Source organism: Enhydra lutris, unplaced genomic scaffold, assembly GCF_002288905.1.
Source record: "Enhydra lutris kenyoni isolate GAN:26980312 unplaced genomic scaffold, ASM228890v2 scaffoldscaffold34, whole genome shotgun sequence".
Taxonomy (NCBI): Eukaryota; Metazoa; Chordata; class Mammalia; order Carnivora; family Mustelidae; genus Enhydra; species Enhydra lutris.
The window spans coordinates 24,550,814-24,565,233 of record NW_019154118.1 but is presented as its reverse complement, the minus strand read 5'-3'; the positions used below and the strand labels follow the sequence as shown (position 1 = coordinate 24,565,233).

General features: G+C 44.1%; 1 protein-coding gene across 1 annotated transcript in view; it reads right to left on the bottom strand.

The window, feature by feature from the left end:
• Positions 1 to 7,701: 7,701 nt before the first annotated feature.
• Positions 7,702 to 14,420, bottom strand: part of LOC111154026 (exophilin 5) — a 65,570-nt gene continuing 58,851 nt past the window's right edge. Inside the window, exons 8-9 of the mRNA XM_022513376.1 lie at positions 11,147 to 13,070; positions 7,702 to 11,086 (exon numbers count right to left, since the gene is read on the bottom strand). Coding sequence (XP_022369084.1) covers positions 7,702 to 11,086; positions 11,147 to 13,070 — 5,309 coding nt within the window. The remainder of the gene's footprint in view (positions 11,087 to 11,146; positions 13,071 to 14,420) is intronic.

Sequence of the window (14,420 nt, the reverse complement as noted above, 5' to 3'; positions counted from 1 at the left end):
CGGCAGCGGCAGCAGCGCGGCCCCCGGGAGGCGGCGCATGGTCGCGGGGCCCGGCGTCCGGCTCGGCGGCGGCGGGGAGGGGCCGGGCCCGGGGGGCGGGGGGCGGGCTCCGGGGGCGGCCGCTGCAGCCCCGCCGGCCCGCCCCCGCGCTCTTCAGACCCCAGCGCCTGGCGCCCGGCTGGGGGACGGCGGAGGGCGCGTCCGGCCGCGGGGACCCGGCGGAGAGCACGGCCCCGGGGCCCGCTCGGTGAGGCCGAGGGCGCGAGCCTGCGTCCTCCGCCCCGAGACCTCGCCGGCCTCGGCCCGCACCCCCGGCTGCCGGAGCTGGTGAGCCGTTTGGAGGAAACCGCCGTGAAGGGACACGAACACGAGGGGGGTGGCCGTGGGGCCAGCGAAAGGGCCCCGCAGCGAAGAACGTGCGTGTCCTTCGGGAAGTGCCTTCAGCCCAGGAATTTCACTGGGTCCACGTGGTGCAGAGCCACTGTCGCGGCACCTCTGACAGGTCGCGTCCACGCCGGCACCAGCCGAATCAGGCTCTTCTGCGTGGAGCGCCGCTTCCTTCTTCCCAGTCTCCCTCCCCTACATTCTGCTTTTCCCAGTGTGTTTTCGGAGCACCCACCAGCTTAGGCACAAACCTCAGGGGAGCTGTTAGGCGCTGCGGTATCAGAAGCCAGGGTGGACAGAGGACTTGCCCTGAGCCTAGCAGGCGACCTTCCCCCTCTGTCAGGAGGCTCTGGTCCCCTGAGTCAACGAGGTGTGACTGGTCTTGGTCACTCCTCAGAAGCTGGAGGTGGGGTCCAGGAAGAGACTGGCAGGAGCCCTAAAGCACTGGCAGCCGTGTCTGCCTCCCTCCTCTCACCCCTTGATCTGCATTTGCTAAATATTTTTTCTTCTTTTATCGGCTTATGGTTCCAATCTGTTCAAAGAAAATAAAGCATTCTGCTCAGGCTGGGTGAGCCAGGGCGGCCCCAAAGTACAGAATGGACACTGGGACTCTGCACCCTCTTGACAGAGCTCAATCCAGAAATGCCAGAATCAGGCACCTCCTTTCATCTCCTGCCTTTAATTGGGTTACTCAGCATTCTTGCTATGACCACTTTTTACTGGGGCAAATTCCTCCCCAGTTCTGTTGGCCTATTTTGGTAATACTGAGCAGAGGTTGTAGGCAGTGTTCTTTGTATTTTTGGAAAGAGTTTCAGAAACTGGTGGTTAACCACTGGTAAATTGTAGGGCTAAAGCATAGCATTATTTAGTATTTCATTGATAATTTTTAGTGTGTGGGGCTGTCTGCATGCTTTCAGTAGAAAGCATTGCTGTGCTCTAGCTATCACTTTGAAAAATTGTGTAGAACACATTTTATTCATATTCTTCCAAAATCAAACTTTAAAAATTTCCCAGAGATAATCTGAGGGTTAGCTGGTACAGGATGATAGTAAAATATGGCCTAATATATTACATCCTATTTGCAATAACCCCAGTATTTTTCGAGAACACATCAAGGAAGCCATATAATTGAATCTGAACCCTTGTTTGGCAGTACTGAGTCTGTACCAAACGGTTTTCTTCCTCACTGCCCTCCGTATCTTTAAAATCATATCTCTTTGGATCAACCAGTGCCTTGACTAGATTCTTCATCCTAAATCGAATTTCAAATACATATTCAATGCCTGCTATGTTTTAGACATTATACTCGGACTTTAAAACTCTTGTTTTAAAGAAAGACAAAGAGGCTGTATGGTGGGTGCTAAAATATGAGGGTGGAGAACTCTGCAGATCGGGATTGTTGCCTCTTACAAGCTAACCCGTTAGCCTGTTTGAAGGACATGCTGTCGAAAGACACACGACTCCTGGGTCAGAGACAAAGGACTTTATTATTCATTGTCAGAGTTCCCTGTTGGTTTGTGTTGGATTCCCCATGTCCCCTGTTATGGGCAGAATTGTGTTTCTCCATAATTCATATGTGGAGGCCCTAAGCTCTGTGACCTCAGAATGTGTATTTGGAGATAGGGCCTTTAAAGAGATGATTAAGTGAGAGCAGGCTGTTAGGATGGGCCTCCATCCAATCTAACTTCTGTCCTTAGAAGAAGAGGAAATTAGTAAACACAGAGAGACACCAGGAATGCTTGGGCACAGAATAAAGACCCAGGGAGGGCGTGGTGAAATGGCAGTCCTCTGTAGTCCAAGGGAGAGGCCTCAGGAGAAACCAAACCTTGATCTGGGACTTCTACCTTCCAGAACTGTGCGAGAATGAATTCTGTTGTTTAAGCCCCCCAGTTTGTGGTATTTTGTAATGGTGGCTCCAACAGACATATATAGCCCGCAAGTCTGGTGGGGACAATGCGAAAGTCCATCACAGATGTGTGAAGTGTGTTGCATTATAAGAGAAACGCACCAGATTCAGGGGATTACTGATTTCACAGCAAGGGGAATCAATCCTGCTCTTGGCCAGAGGGGAGATGTGATCACATCCTTCAAGGTTGCTGGCTACAAATACAGGCCTAGGAAATGGCCTGTGTGGGGCACCTGGCTGGCTCACGCAGTGGAGCGTGGCACTCTTGATCTCGGGTTTGTAAACTCAAGCCCCATGTTGTATAGAGATTACTTAATGAAATCTTCAATTAAAAGGGGGGGGGGCGCGCCTGGGTGGCTCAGTAGGTTAAAGCCTCTGCCTTCGGCTCAGGTCATGATTCCAGGGTCCTAGGATCGAGCCCTGCATCAGGCTGTCTCCTTAGCAGGGAGCCTGCTTCCCCCCTTTCTCTCTGCCTGCCTCTCTGCCTATTTGTGATCTCTCTCTGTCAAATAAATAGATAAAATCTTTAAAAAAAATTTTTTTAAAAAGGGAAAGAAATGGCATGTGTAAACCATGGTCAAGGACTTACATTCTTGGCATGCCCAGCAAAAGTGTTCAAGACCCACAGCAGACTGCTTCTCCCAATATAAGTTTGCTTCTCTCTCCCTCCCGGGTTGAACATACCGCTTACCCCAACTGGGCACATGTAGCAACGGACATAGCAGCCTCGTATGTATCCTTCTAGATGTACACATGCGTATGCAGGTTTGTTTGTTTTTACTCAGTAGTACCTCATGCAAATTCTCCTAAGTCAACTTACATGTTTCTACTTTATGCTTTTCAGCGGTTGCATAATATCACATACGTGGGTGTTCCATCATATATCCAGTCCTTTTTTTTTTTTTTAAAGATTTTATTTGTTTATCAGATAGAGATCACAAGTAGGCAGAGAGGCAGGCGGAGAGAGAGGGGGAAGCAGGCTCGCCGCCGAGCAGAGAGCCCGATGCGGGGCTCAGTCCCAGGACCCCCGAGATCATGACCTGAGCCGAAGGCAGAGGCTTTAACCCACTGAGCCACCCAGGCGCCCCTATCCAGTCCTTTCTTATCAAATTTTCACTTTGTTTTCAGTTTTTGCCACCACTGTAGCAATAAAATTCTTACCTGTAAGTCTGTATTACACCAGGGCTCTTATTTCCGCTGGCGTGATTTCTGGGGAAGACGAATACAGTGATTCTGTGTATTGGTTCTCTCCTGAATTGCCGCCTTCCTGGTCATTACAGAGACTGCGGCTCCCACGACAAGTCCAACTCCCTGGCATCATCTGAGAAATTGCTGCTGGAATTTCAACTTAGTATCTATTTTGTCAGCCCTGTCAATGCGTTTGTGAGCAAACTGGACATGCTTTAATGAGTCCTTTTTTTGACCCAAGTCCCCTAGAGAGGATTTTAGTCTACGACTCAAAATCCTGGCTCATGCAATGTATTTTCCATTTTAATACAATACTGTACATATTCAAGATGACAACACTCTCCTGTCCTTGGTAGGGACACAGCCTTTGGGTTGCTTTTCTAGAAAAGATGTAAGATTGGTACAGATCCATTACTTAATATTGCATGTCTTATATTTCAACTGGAAAGAACAGTTTATCTTTTACCAGTGCTACTGGGCAGTGGGTAGCACTCCATGTAGCACTTTCTTCCTCTCACAGAGAAATGCCAGACCTTCTTTCCTCCTCTGTCATGCAACCAGATAGACTGATCTTCACGGGTCAGTCGATTGCTTTTGGATACAAATGAAAGAAGAGAGAAGCAAGTCCCTGTGTTTTTTTGAAACTACATATGGCTGATCTCGTTCAAGAACAACCAGAGAGATTTGAATGAATGTTTTTGGTCCCCCTCTCTGCCACACCTTTTTAGAATTCTTCCTGAAACTTTCACATTTAAAAGTAATCATTTGAGGGTGGGAATAAAAAACAAGTCAAACGTGCTTCTATTTGAATCATTTATTTCAACATTGGCATTGTTTTAAATTTGCACCTTATCTTGTAACACTCCTCATATCTACAGAACAGGATTGAGAAAAGTACATAAAAGGATTATTTGACCACATTTTAACAAAAGTGCTTAAGGCTTACCTGTTTCAGAAACACAGGTGTGCCAGTCAGAAAGAGCCTCTAAGTGGTAATACATTCACAAACTTGCTGGGAAAGTAGAATATTTACATAATCACTTTGTACATTTAAACGGGATATTCTAAAGCGTTATCACTACTGTTAACAATAAAATCTTACCAGTTAAGGCCTTAATCCTCTGGCATTCCACAGAGTATAGTGCTTTTATACAGGTGGGAGTTTTTCAATTTTATTCCCATCTTCACCATAACCTAAGTGGGTTTTCTATCACTATTTCTAGTACAGACATACATTTACCTTCTACACAAAATGGTTTTTATTCACTTTTTGTCAGTCAAAACCTTGTCAGTAGCAGCTGGAAGTTTTATTAACAGCCATGTATTTATAAATGTAAGGGGGTAAATTATTCAGAAGGAGGTCTCTAAAAATTAAAATAACCTCATTAAGCCACCCCCGCTTTTTTACGTAGGCCCCACGCCCAGTGTGGAGCCCAATACGGGCTTAGAACTCTTGACCCTGAGATCATGACCTGAGCTGAGATCAAAAGTCGGTCTCCTAACCGACTGAGCCACCCAGGCACCCACACCCTATTTTAAATAAACTGTACACTGTGAAATTGAAGTCCATTATCTAAACAAGTTAATAATTTAAAGATACTTATTAGAAAGGATTTCCTCATGATTTACTCCATTTATGTGAATATTTATTTTAATAATGATTAGAACACAAGTAAGGGGTATAAAAATGACTATTATAAATTACTATAGCAGTACCAAAAATGAGTATTAAAAAGCAGCAATTCATATGTTAAAATACATAGAAATTTGCTGTACTTCTTTAACGAAGCATTTTATAACAGTATAAAACTATAGAAGGTGCTGGGTTTTGTTTTTTTTTTTAAAGATTTACTTATTCATTTGAGAGAGTGAGTGAGCAGGGGGAGGGGCTCAGGGAGAGAGAGAATCTCCCTGCTCAGTGCAGAGCTTGATGTGGGGCTCGATCTCACAACCCTGAGATCATGACCTGAGTTGAAATCAAGAGTTGGATGCTCAACTCACTGAGATACTCAGGTAGCCCTAGGAGGTGCTCTTTTTATGAATTTTCTGTTTCTTTGATTCTTGAGCCAGAGCAACAAGCAAACATTACAAACAGTGCAAATGAGCATCAGCCATCAATTACCTTTGAGTTCAAATAGGAGACTCCAGTGCAGAGCAGAAGGGCCTCAGAGTAACTGCTTATCCTCACCTTAATTTAACTAACTTGTTACAGCCTAAACTCAGTGAAATATAAGCTAACTTCATTTCACCTCCTGTAACATACATGTAAACTCAGAGTAGTTACTGAAATAGAACTTGCAAGCGGACCATTTTTCAAAAATCGCGACACTTAACATTAAAATGTGAACTCTGAATATTTTAAAATTAGATGGGAAAACGTAAGCCACGGTGTATGAAACTTGTACTTAAATAGTCAGATAAATAGAAGGGGAAGGGGAAAGGCAGAATTTACACACAAATAAGAAAGGAATAAAATGTTATTTCTTCTTTTTAAGGGGAAATATTCAGCACAGTTGATTTAAAACTCTATTATCAGTCTCTTTGAGCTTGATATTGGTCAGAGCCTGGACTTTAAAACAATTTACAGATTTAAGGAATAGCTTTCATGTCAGTTACCACATGTTTATTAGTTTTGGGTTTCATGGGAATGATGTAAAGTAGCCCTGGTATTTTGCTTCCAGGCAACGCAATGGGTAGGAGGATAATAATAATATAGCTCTTTCTTGCATTTCTATCAGTTCCAGATCTCTATATGCTTCACCAACACTATCATTATCCTTAATTTATATGGATGATACAGACTAGGTGAGAAAAATGGAGAACAGAATTGGGTCAGGAAGCAACTATGAAGCAATCTGAAGGAAATCCACTCATGTGGACCCTCACAGCACTAAGATCCTGGAGGGCAGGCTTTCTATAGTTCGAGTTCCAACATCTGTTGGTGTTTATCCTATTAGGAGGGGAAATTCCAGAAGGTCTCCTTGGCAGTTAGAGTTAGAAAACCAAGGTATCAGGGGGTATGAAGAAGGATAGAATGTATGTATTAGATAGAATGTATCTAATGTAGTCTAGATACATTATTGAAAGAGTCATAGTGACAAGCACTTAGAAGCTGTGCCTTATAGTTTCTCAGGGGTTTGCTCTGCCTTTAATTTCCAGGGGGTCTGGTAAATGGTCCTGCAAAGAAGCCAGTGAATCCCAGTGTTTCTGACCTGACTCAGCAGCATTGTAGGGGCCTGGCCAAAGCTACCGCTTGATATTTGTGACTAAAATGTGCACATGAAATCAAACATCCTATCCTGCAAATAAAGAAAATCGAGAAATGGGGAGTCCTAGAGAAATGGGGAAAACCAGCTGGGGGGAGAGCTGCAGGGAGGATGGCAGTCCCACAAAGGATGTCCACTTACCTGCATCCACAGTCATGCTCCCTTCCTGAGCAGGAATTGTGTGGCCAAGCCGCCTCTGCACCATCGTACTGCCGGCCTGAGTCCTTGATAGATTAAAATTCAGCCCTTAACAAATCAGCCGGTCCCTACAAATGTCTTCAAAGGTATTCCTTGGAGTACTAATATTTTGGGCTTAATAGGGATTCAGCTCCTCATTTATAACCTCAATAAATACATCAAACATCTGTCTCCCTGGCTTCACTATGGATCTAATAGGATGCCTTTGTGAAAATTTCCTTATTTTTGTGTAAAAGGAAAAAAAAAAAAACAACAACCCTAAACCTCCTAAATGCCAGGTCAAACAGGATGATACCATTGACTCCATGGCCATCATCAAGACATCTATTTAATGTCCTAGATATAGGGTGTGCAATGGAAGGGGAAATATAGAATTTTCTAACTACTAACTTACTGAAGTTATTAGTTTTGCATGTGCCTGGGGTATGAGGGCTGTGTATCACAATGAAAGGTGTAAAAAATTAGGGAGAAAGTAAAGCAGAAAGCCAAAACTGGACAGTGGGGAGAAAGGCCAAGAACATATACAGAGGGAGAAAACAGCAGAGAAGCCCCCCAAATAAAAATTCATTTCCTCTAGAATTTAGAAAGCATTTATATATATAGTGTAGAGAAGAGAGGTTAGAGAATTCGGGTTGTTTCAGAGCAGGTGCTGCTCAGACCAGATCTTTTTTATACTGTCCTTCTCAAGGGCATACACATTTACACTTCATTTCCATACAAGCTTTTGGTGGAAAGGTTGGGCATTTTATTGAAGAAGGCTCACAGTTCTGACTCTTTGTCATTTTCGTCCAGATAATATTCATCATCTGTGGTTGTGTCTGTGTCACAATCTGAGTCCAGTGGATTCTCTTCATAGATATTAAGCGGTGTGCTTGGAGATAAGGCATCTTCTGGCATCTGGCCCAGGGGAGAATTTGAGCCGGATGGCTCTGTTGGATTAGGAGCACTAATCACGTCATCTTTCAGGAAGCCAGGGTTCTTGAGAAAGCTTGGCTTCCATAATCTTCCTTGTGTGAGTGACCTCTTTACATTCTCCAAGAAGGCCAACTGCTGTTCTTTCCCAAAAATTCCGTAGTCAATGGGTCTGGATATAGACGTGGCAGACCGGGGACCCATTTTTGTCCTGCCACTACACAAAGCTGGATTTTCATTTGCGTCACAGGAGGAAAGCTCAGAAAAGGATCTGAATCTTCGACTGTACCCACCGTTGCTAGAGAAATCATTCCCTAGGGTCAGCTGACTCAGGGCATTGACAAGAGACGTGCTCTCAGACAAATGGCGTTCCCTGACTTTTGGAGGATGACTTTTGCGTACCAGATTACCATGCACACTGATGCTTTTTAAACTGTTTGAGTGACAGTGGTGCGGTTCAGGTTCCCACTCCAGAGATGAAGTACTTTGTTCCTGCCGATAAGTGGACAACGGGAGGCTCCCTCTGGATTTCTCTTCAGGCTCCAATGGAAAAGGAGGGTTCAGTCCTTTCTGATGGTCAGAGAAGTCTGCTTCCCCGAGGCTGGGGAACGTCGGTTGGGTCAAGGCCCCTGACTCTCTTTCCAAGGTCTGAGCTGCCGCTACATCTTTAGACTTCTCATACTTGGGTGATGAGTCTGAGACATTTTTAGACTCACTCTGACGTAGTTGTGACATGCCGTTAGACTTCTGATTGCTTAAATGGGTAGAAGCTTCTCTGTTGGATATTACAGTCACCTTGAGAGAGTTCTCGGATTTCTCCACACCCATCACATCGCTACTCAACCTGCGTTCATGTCTGGATTCTACGGGCTTTGGAGCAGGCTCAGGGGACAGAGCGTCGCACTCTGGTGTTCCAAGAGACAGACTGTCCAAGCTACAACTCTTCCCACTTTGGGGGAAGATAGTAGCCACATGTCTTCTGGGGCTTAAATCTTTAGCTGAGAATTTTCTGCTGGCTTTGGACATGGCTGCCCATCTGTGTTTAACTAAAGATCTGTTCTTCCCTTTTTCTGGGTCATCCAAGCTGGTTTTATTTTTATTGCTTCCTTCAGGAAGGGATGGTTGATCCCATGCCAACTTCCGTATTTCGTCTTCAGCTTTGCCGTTCTCTGTCATACTTACCTCCTGACTCCTTTGAGGTCGGTCTCTGGGTTTAGACTGCAAACTGTCTACATCTGCTTCACCTGGACAAGTCCCTTCATCAAGGTGTAGATTTTGCAAAGCTGGAGTAAGAGCAAAGACCTGGCTTTCTGAGTCAGAAAGTCCTTCATTAGTCTCATTTTGGACATGTGTTCCCGTTTCCCCTCTTACTTGCCTAGGCTGCGATCCATGGGCCCTCCCAGCCGTGGCTTCGCCTGTGGTATCTTTCTGAGGGCGTTCCGCAGTTCCAGCAGCTGTAATCACCACAGCCTTACCTGCACACTCCTCAGAACTTCCGGTTGGGGAATTTCCAACCGTCTCTTCTGAGCGGGCTGGAAGATGAGAAGGGCCACAGTTACCCAACTTAATGGGCTGCTGACAGTCTTCCGAGTTCTCTTCTGTAACTTTTTTTCCCTGAAGCATTGATGAAGGGCGCAGGGTTTCACTTGGCCACTTCTTCCCTCCCTCCTTTCTGCTCTGTGAATCACCAGCAGGTGTTTTAGTGAAGTTATCTGGGGAAATCTCTCTAGTTTTCGATGGTCCTTTATGAAGAGAAACATCTGTCTCCGTAGAAGCCATTTCCTGTAATGTGAGCTCTGAGGGTCCAAGGTCTGGTAAAGCAGTCATATCTTCAGTGGTGTGAGAGAGAAAATGGCTCTTCTCCTGGGCAGAGCTGACCAGCATCTTTTGACCTTCAGATGAAGGTGTTCCTGATTGCTCTTGTGGAGAATCATTTAGTTTGTCCTTTTCAAAAGCATTAGGAAATGCTTCAGTCTCCACTTTCATTGATTCTGGATGTGAATCAATTTGCTGTGTATACTTTTCAAGAATGTTGCAGAATTTCTTGCTGTATTTCCTTGGCAGAGTGTAATATATCGAAACCACCTCAAGACATTTTACATTATCTTCATCACCAGAAACAGAAAACATACTAGTGGTCTTAAATTTGTGTAATGTTTTCCCACTTTCTTTTCTTGACATGTCTGAAGAAAAAGGCAAAGGGTCTTCATTTGAAAAGAGACCTGTCTTGGAGGAAGCAATTTTGCCATCCTTTTCAGTATGTTCTTGAAAGTATTCCTTTTGAGGGTGTCTTTTGGGTAAAGAACAATCGCTAACAGGCGAGTTACTTTCTGGAGGGCTAATGATGGTCTCCCAAGGTTTTAGTGTTAGAGCACAAGCACCTGTGTTTGAGGCCAAGGATTCTTCTCTTTCATCTCTCCCATTAGAGGCATCTGGTGCCCCCGAAGGACACGACACAGCCCTCTTGATGAGGAATGGAAGTGGTCCTTTTCTAACAGAAGCAGGTCTAATATTTTTCGTATGTGTTATCCTCTTTGTGGCTTCAGACGCTACTGAGACCGAGTCTGAAACAGCTTTGGAACATTTGCTTTCTGACTCCGAAGAACTGGAACTGAATTTGTTTGATGTGTACTTCCCTACTGGGTCTTCCACCTTATTCTTGATTTGGAATGGAAGTGGGTCATTCCTAAAGGAAGAACGCATTACCTTACTTTCCAGCTTCCTGTTACTGATGAAGAAACTGGCTGATTTTCTTGGCGAGATACAGTAAGTTGTGTGACCCTCAGGATGCTTGGAACTGCCTTGATTCATTTCCCTGTGGTTACTTTTATCACTTGATGCTGATCTGCTTTCCGTTTTGCTTAACTTTTCAAAACAGGATATGCATCGTCTTATTTTTCCTTTTCCTTTTCCCTCCCTGCAAGGAGGGCGGGAATGACATTTGACAGCGTCAACTACCTCATCATGTACGAGCACAAAATTATCATGACTCCTTTGGTTTTCTGAGGAGCTTGGGGAAAACTGATCATTTTGGGGTTTACTATCATTGTTTTTTTGTTCTACTTCTCCCAGAGATGGATCTTTGCCTGAAGGACTTCTCCTGGAGAACGCTGTTGTAGAAGGAATCACCAGAGCCTGGAGGAAAGAATTATTCGATGGTGACATATCAGGTAGGATAGCTGAGGACAGATCTAAAGCGTCACCTCGGATCTTGTGGCCGGCCGCTGATTGGCTACAGTTCGTAGAATGAGTTGTGCTGCGTTGTTCTTTCTCAGCATCTAAAACAGCAGGCTCTTCTGGAAACTGTGCATTTTGGTTATCAGCAGGTTCAGAGCTCCAGGGGTGATTTCTAATAATGCCTGAACTATCTTCACCACTTATTCTTACTTCCTGGTGACACCCTGGATCTGGGCTGGGAAATGATGTTGTTCTGCTTTCCTGAATGAAAGGAGGGGTAGTTGCTGAGCCAACTTTTCTATTCCCGGGATAATTCCTATCTTTTTTTAGTTCGTTGGATTTCCCTCTGTGTGATAGATGAATTTTGGATATATCTCTCTGTTTGGAACTTACTGTGGTAGACACGTTCCAAGCAAATCTTCTGCTCTGGGCTGAGTCCTGGGAGAGGGGATCTCGAAAACCGGGGGAAGGGTTAGAGATTACAGTCTGTGCATCGGGTTGGGGCATTTCACTTGTCACGTTTGTCTGGTCCATCTTGTTCAGTTGTTCATATTCTCCCAAAATAGAGTCGTTCAAGTCTTTCTCATGGCTCACTTCTGTGGCCAAGATATTGGGTGGGTTTTCAGTAAGAGGTGGAGAATCAACTGAATTCCTTTTGGTCACGGTGACTTCTGTATAGGTTTTTCCTGGAAGAGAGGCAGGCTTAATTTTCTGTGTGGTGACGGTGGGCTTCTGAAAGGTGGGACTCTGAGGATTCCCTCTGTCATCAGGAATCTGGGGGAATGAAGTTTTGAACGTAGATGCTAGAGTCTGAGCGATGCCAGATGAATAAGATTCTTTGTTTATGTGTACATCCGTAGGATGACTGCCGTCTTGACACACTGACTTACCAGATGGGATGTGATAGCCTGGACCAGTCAGAGCACAAACATTCGGTGTGTTGAAATGAGTCGACTGGTTCCCATTACCTCGTGACATCTCCATGCTCTCCAGCGTGGGTGTCGGAGAATCAAACTGCCAGGGGTGTGGCTCTTCTTGACCTCCGAACATATTTGTTCTGTAACTAGAAGAAAACGATCCCCAGTGTTGAGAAGGAACACCATGGTCACGAGCAGCCAACACACTATTTGCTTCCATGGAAATCATTTCAAAGTCTCTGTGGGAAGAAGGGAGGAGATGCCTGCTTTGATGAAACTCAGACCAGGAAGAATGTTCCTCCTGTTGGTCCCAAAAAGGACTCTGTCTAAATCTTCGTTCCCTGTTTCGTCCAAAGGTGTTGCTAGAGAAAGATCGAGCAAATGGGTTTTCCTGAGGGTAGACTGGCATATTCTCTGAGTTCTCAAACGGGTCAGGACTCATTGCATTATCCACGGGGGCATTAAAATGAACACCTTGGTAAACACTCTGTGAACGGTAGAATCCGTATCTCGTCTTCTCCCGAAAACATCTGGGATACACATACGGGTCGGCAGTGTCAATCTCCATGGGTGAGGGGGCCCTCGGAAACTCTTCCTGGCTCTGCCTATCTCCAGAAGAATCCGCTCTATTCCATATGATGGACGACAAAGGAGTCCTCTTTGGGCTCTGCTGGTGCCTGGGTGGTAGAAACCCACTCTTGTTCTGAGTGATGGTTGGAAAATGTAAGCTTCTTGCTGTGAAATATCTTGTAGCTGGTGAAGCTGATCGTTGCCTGCTGTCAAAACACAGAGAAGTACTACCAAAAGTATTCTTTTGCACAGAATCTTCTTTTAGGAGCCTGGGCTCCCTTGTTCTGTACATATCATAAATTGTTTTTGTTCTCGGAGAAAAGGTTCTAAAACCTTCCCTAGGGGCTCCTGGCCTCAGGATGTCATAGATAGACAGATTAGAAGTTTCATTATAGTGGTTTTTGTGCCATCCGGTGATATTACCATGTGTGGAATTCCCTCTAGAGTAGAAATGACTGAACTCTGTTCTCGATCCATAGCTGACAGATGTTGTGGTATTCACGGAGCTTGGACACTGTTCCTGAGCCAGTTTGGTGTCCAAATCATCCAAAACTGAAAGGAGAATATGAGTCAGCTTTTTTGTACAACACTTTACAATCTAATAATGATTTGAGTTATTGGGGCCCCTCATCAAGAAATAAAATCATTTAAAATTTTATTTTTATTTTTTTAAGTAGGCTCCATGCCGAGTGTGGAGCCCAACATGGGGCTTGAACCCATGACCCTGAGAGCAACACCTGAGCCCAAATCAGGAGCTGGATGCCTAACTGACTGAGCCACCCAGGTGCCCCTCTAATTTTATTTTTACATAAATGTGGTGACATATGTTTTGATTATGTTTTTAAGATATTCTGAATTTTACAAAGTTGTGGAGGAAGTTTCCTTTTCATTCTTTTTCAAAATTAACTTTCGATAATGCCTTAAGGACATAAAGCTACATTTTTTTCCCCCAACAACAAAATTTTAAGTGTGTGTTTGGCTTTTTTTTAGTTCATCTTTTGTGTCACCAGGTAGCTAAAATATTTCCCACCATGTTTAACTCAGAGGGTTCCAATAAAAATGAGAGTCTGTAAATAACATGTGATTTCTCAGTTGTACTGTTAAAAAAAAAAAAACAGCATTACCACCAAAAGCTCAAGCATGTAATTTATAAACATACTTACTTGGATGGATTTGAGCAATACAGAAAATTTAAAGTTCTATACAATATTGCTAACTGATGTGCTAACGCTAGATTGTTTTCCTGGAAAAATAAAGACCCCACTATCATCCCTATAATATCACACTTTCTATGTGTCAGCCCTGATTCTAAATACTTAACTTATTAATGCATTAAATCCTCACAGAACCTTATAAGACTGGCACTATTACTGTTCTTGTTTTATAAATGAGGAAACTAGGCATGAACAGATTAGGTTGTCAAGGTTGTCAAGGTGACAGGCCGTCTGTCTGCTGAGTCCACATAATATAATGCCTGGGCCATAAAAGCTCGCTTTTCATTTTTTTAATGAACTATAAAGGTGATTTCACTGCAAGCTCATGATGTTACAAGGATTTGGACTTGCTGTTGTTAAGCACGGTTGACTTTTCTCTCAGTGGCAAGGTTGGAGGGTGGTGTCCAAGTCAGAGCTCAGTGACCTCCTTCTAATATGGAGGACCTGGGGCAGCCCAAAACCAGAGATCAAGCTTACTAGGACCCCAGCCTCTGAAACCACAGACAAGTCACAGGATACATTCAGTCTGTTGATATTTCTTTGAATTGTGTTTACTTACTCATATATGACCTCTTTTCCTCAAGAAAAACCTAGGTTTCAAGATTCCCAAGGACCCATTTTGTCGTGGATACATTTTTATCATATTCATGTTATAATAAATACAAACAAGTAGATTATGTATTTATTG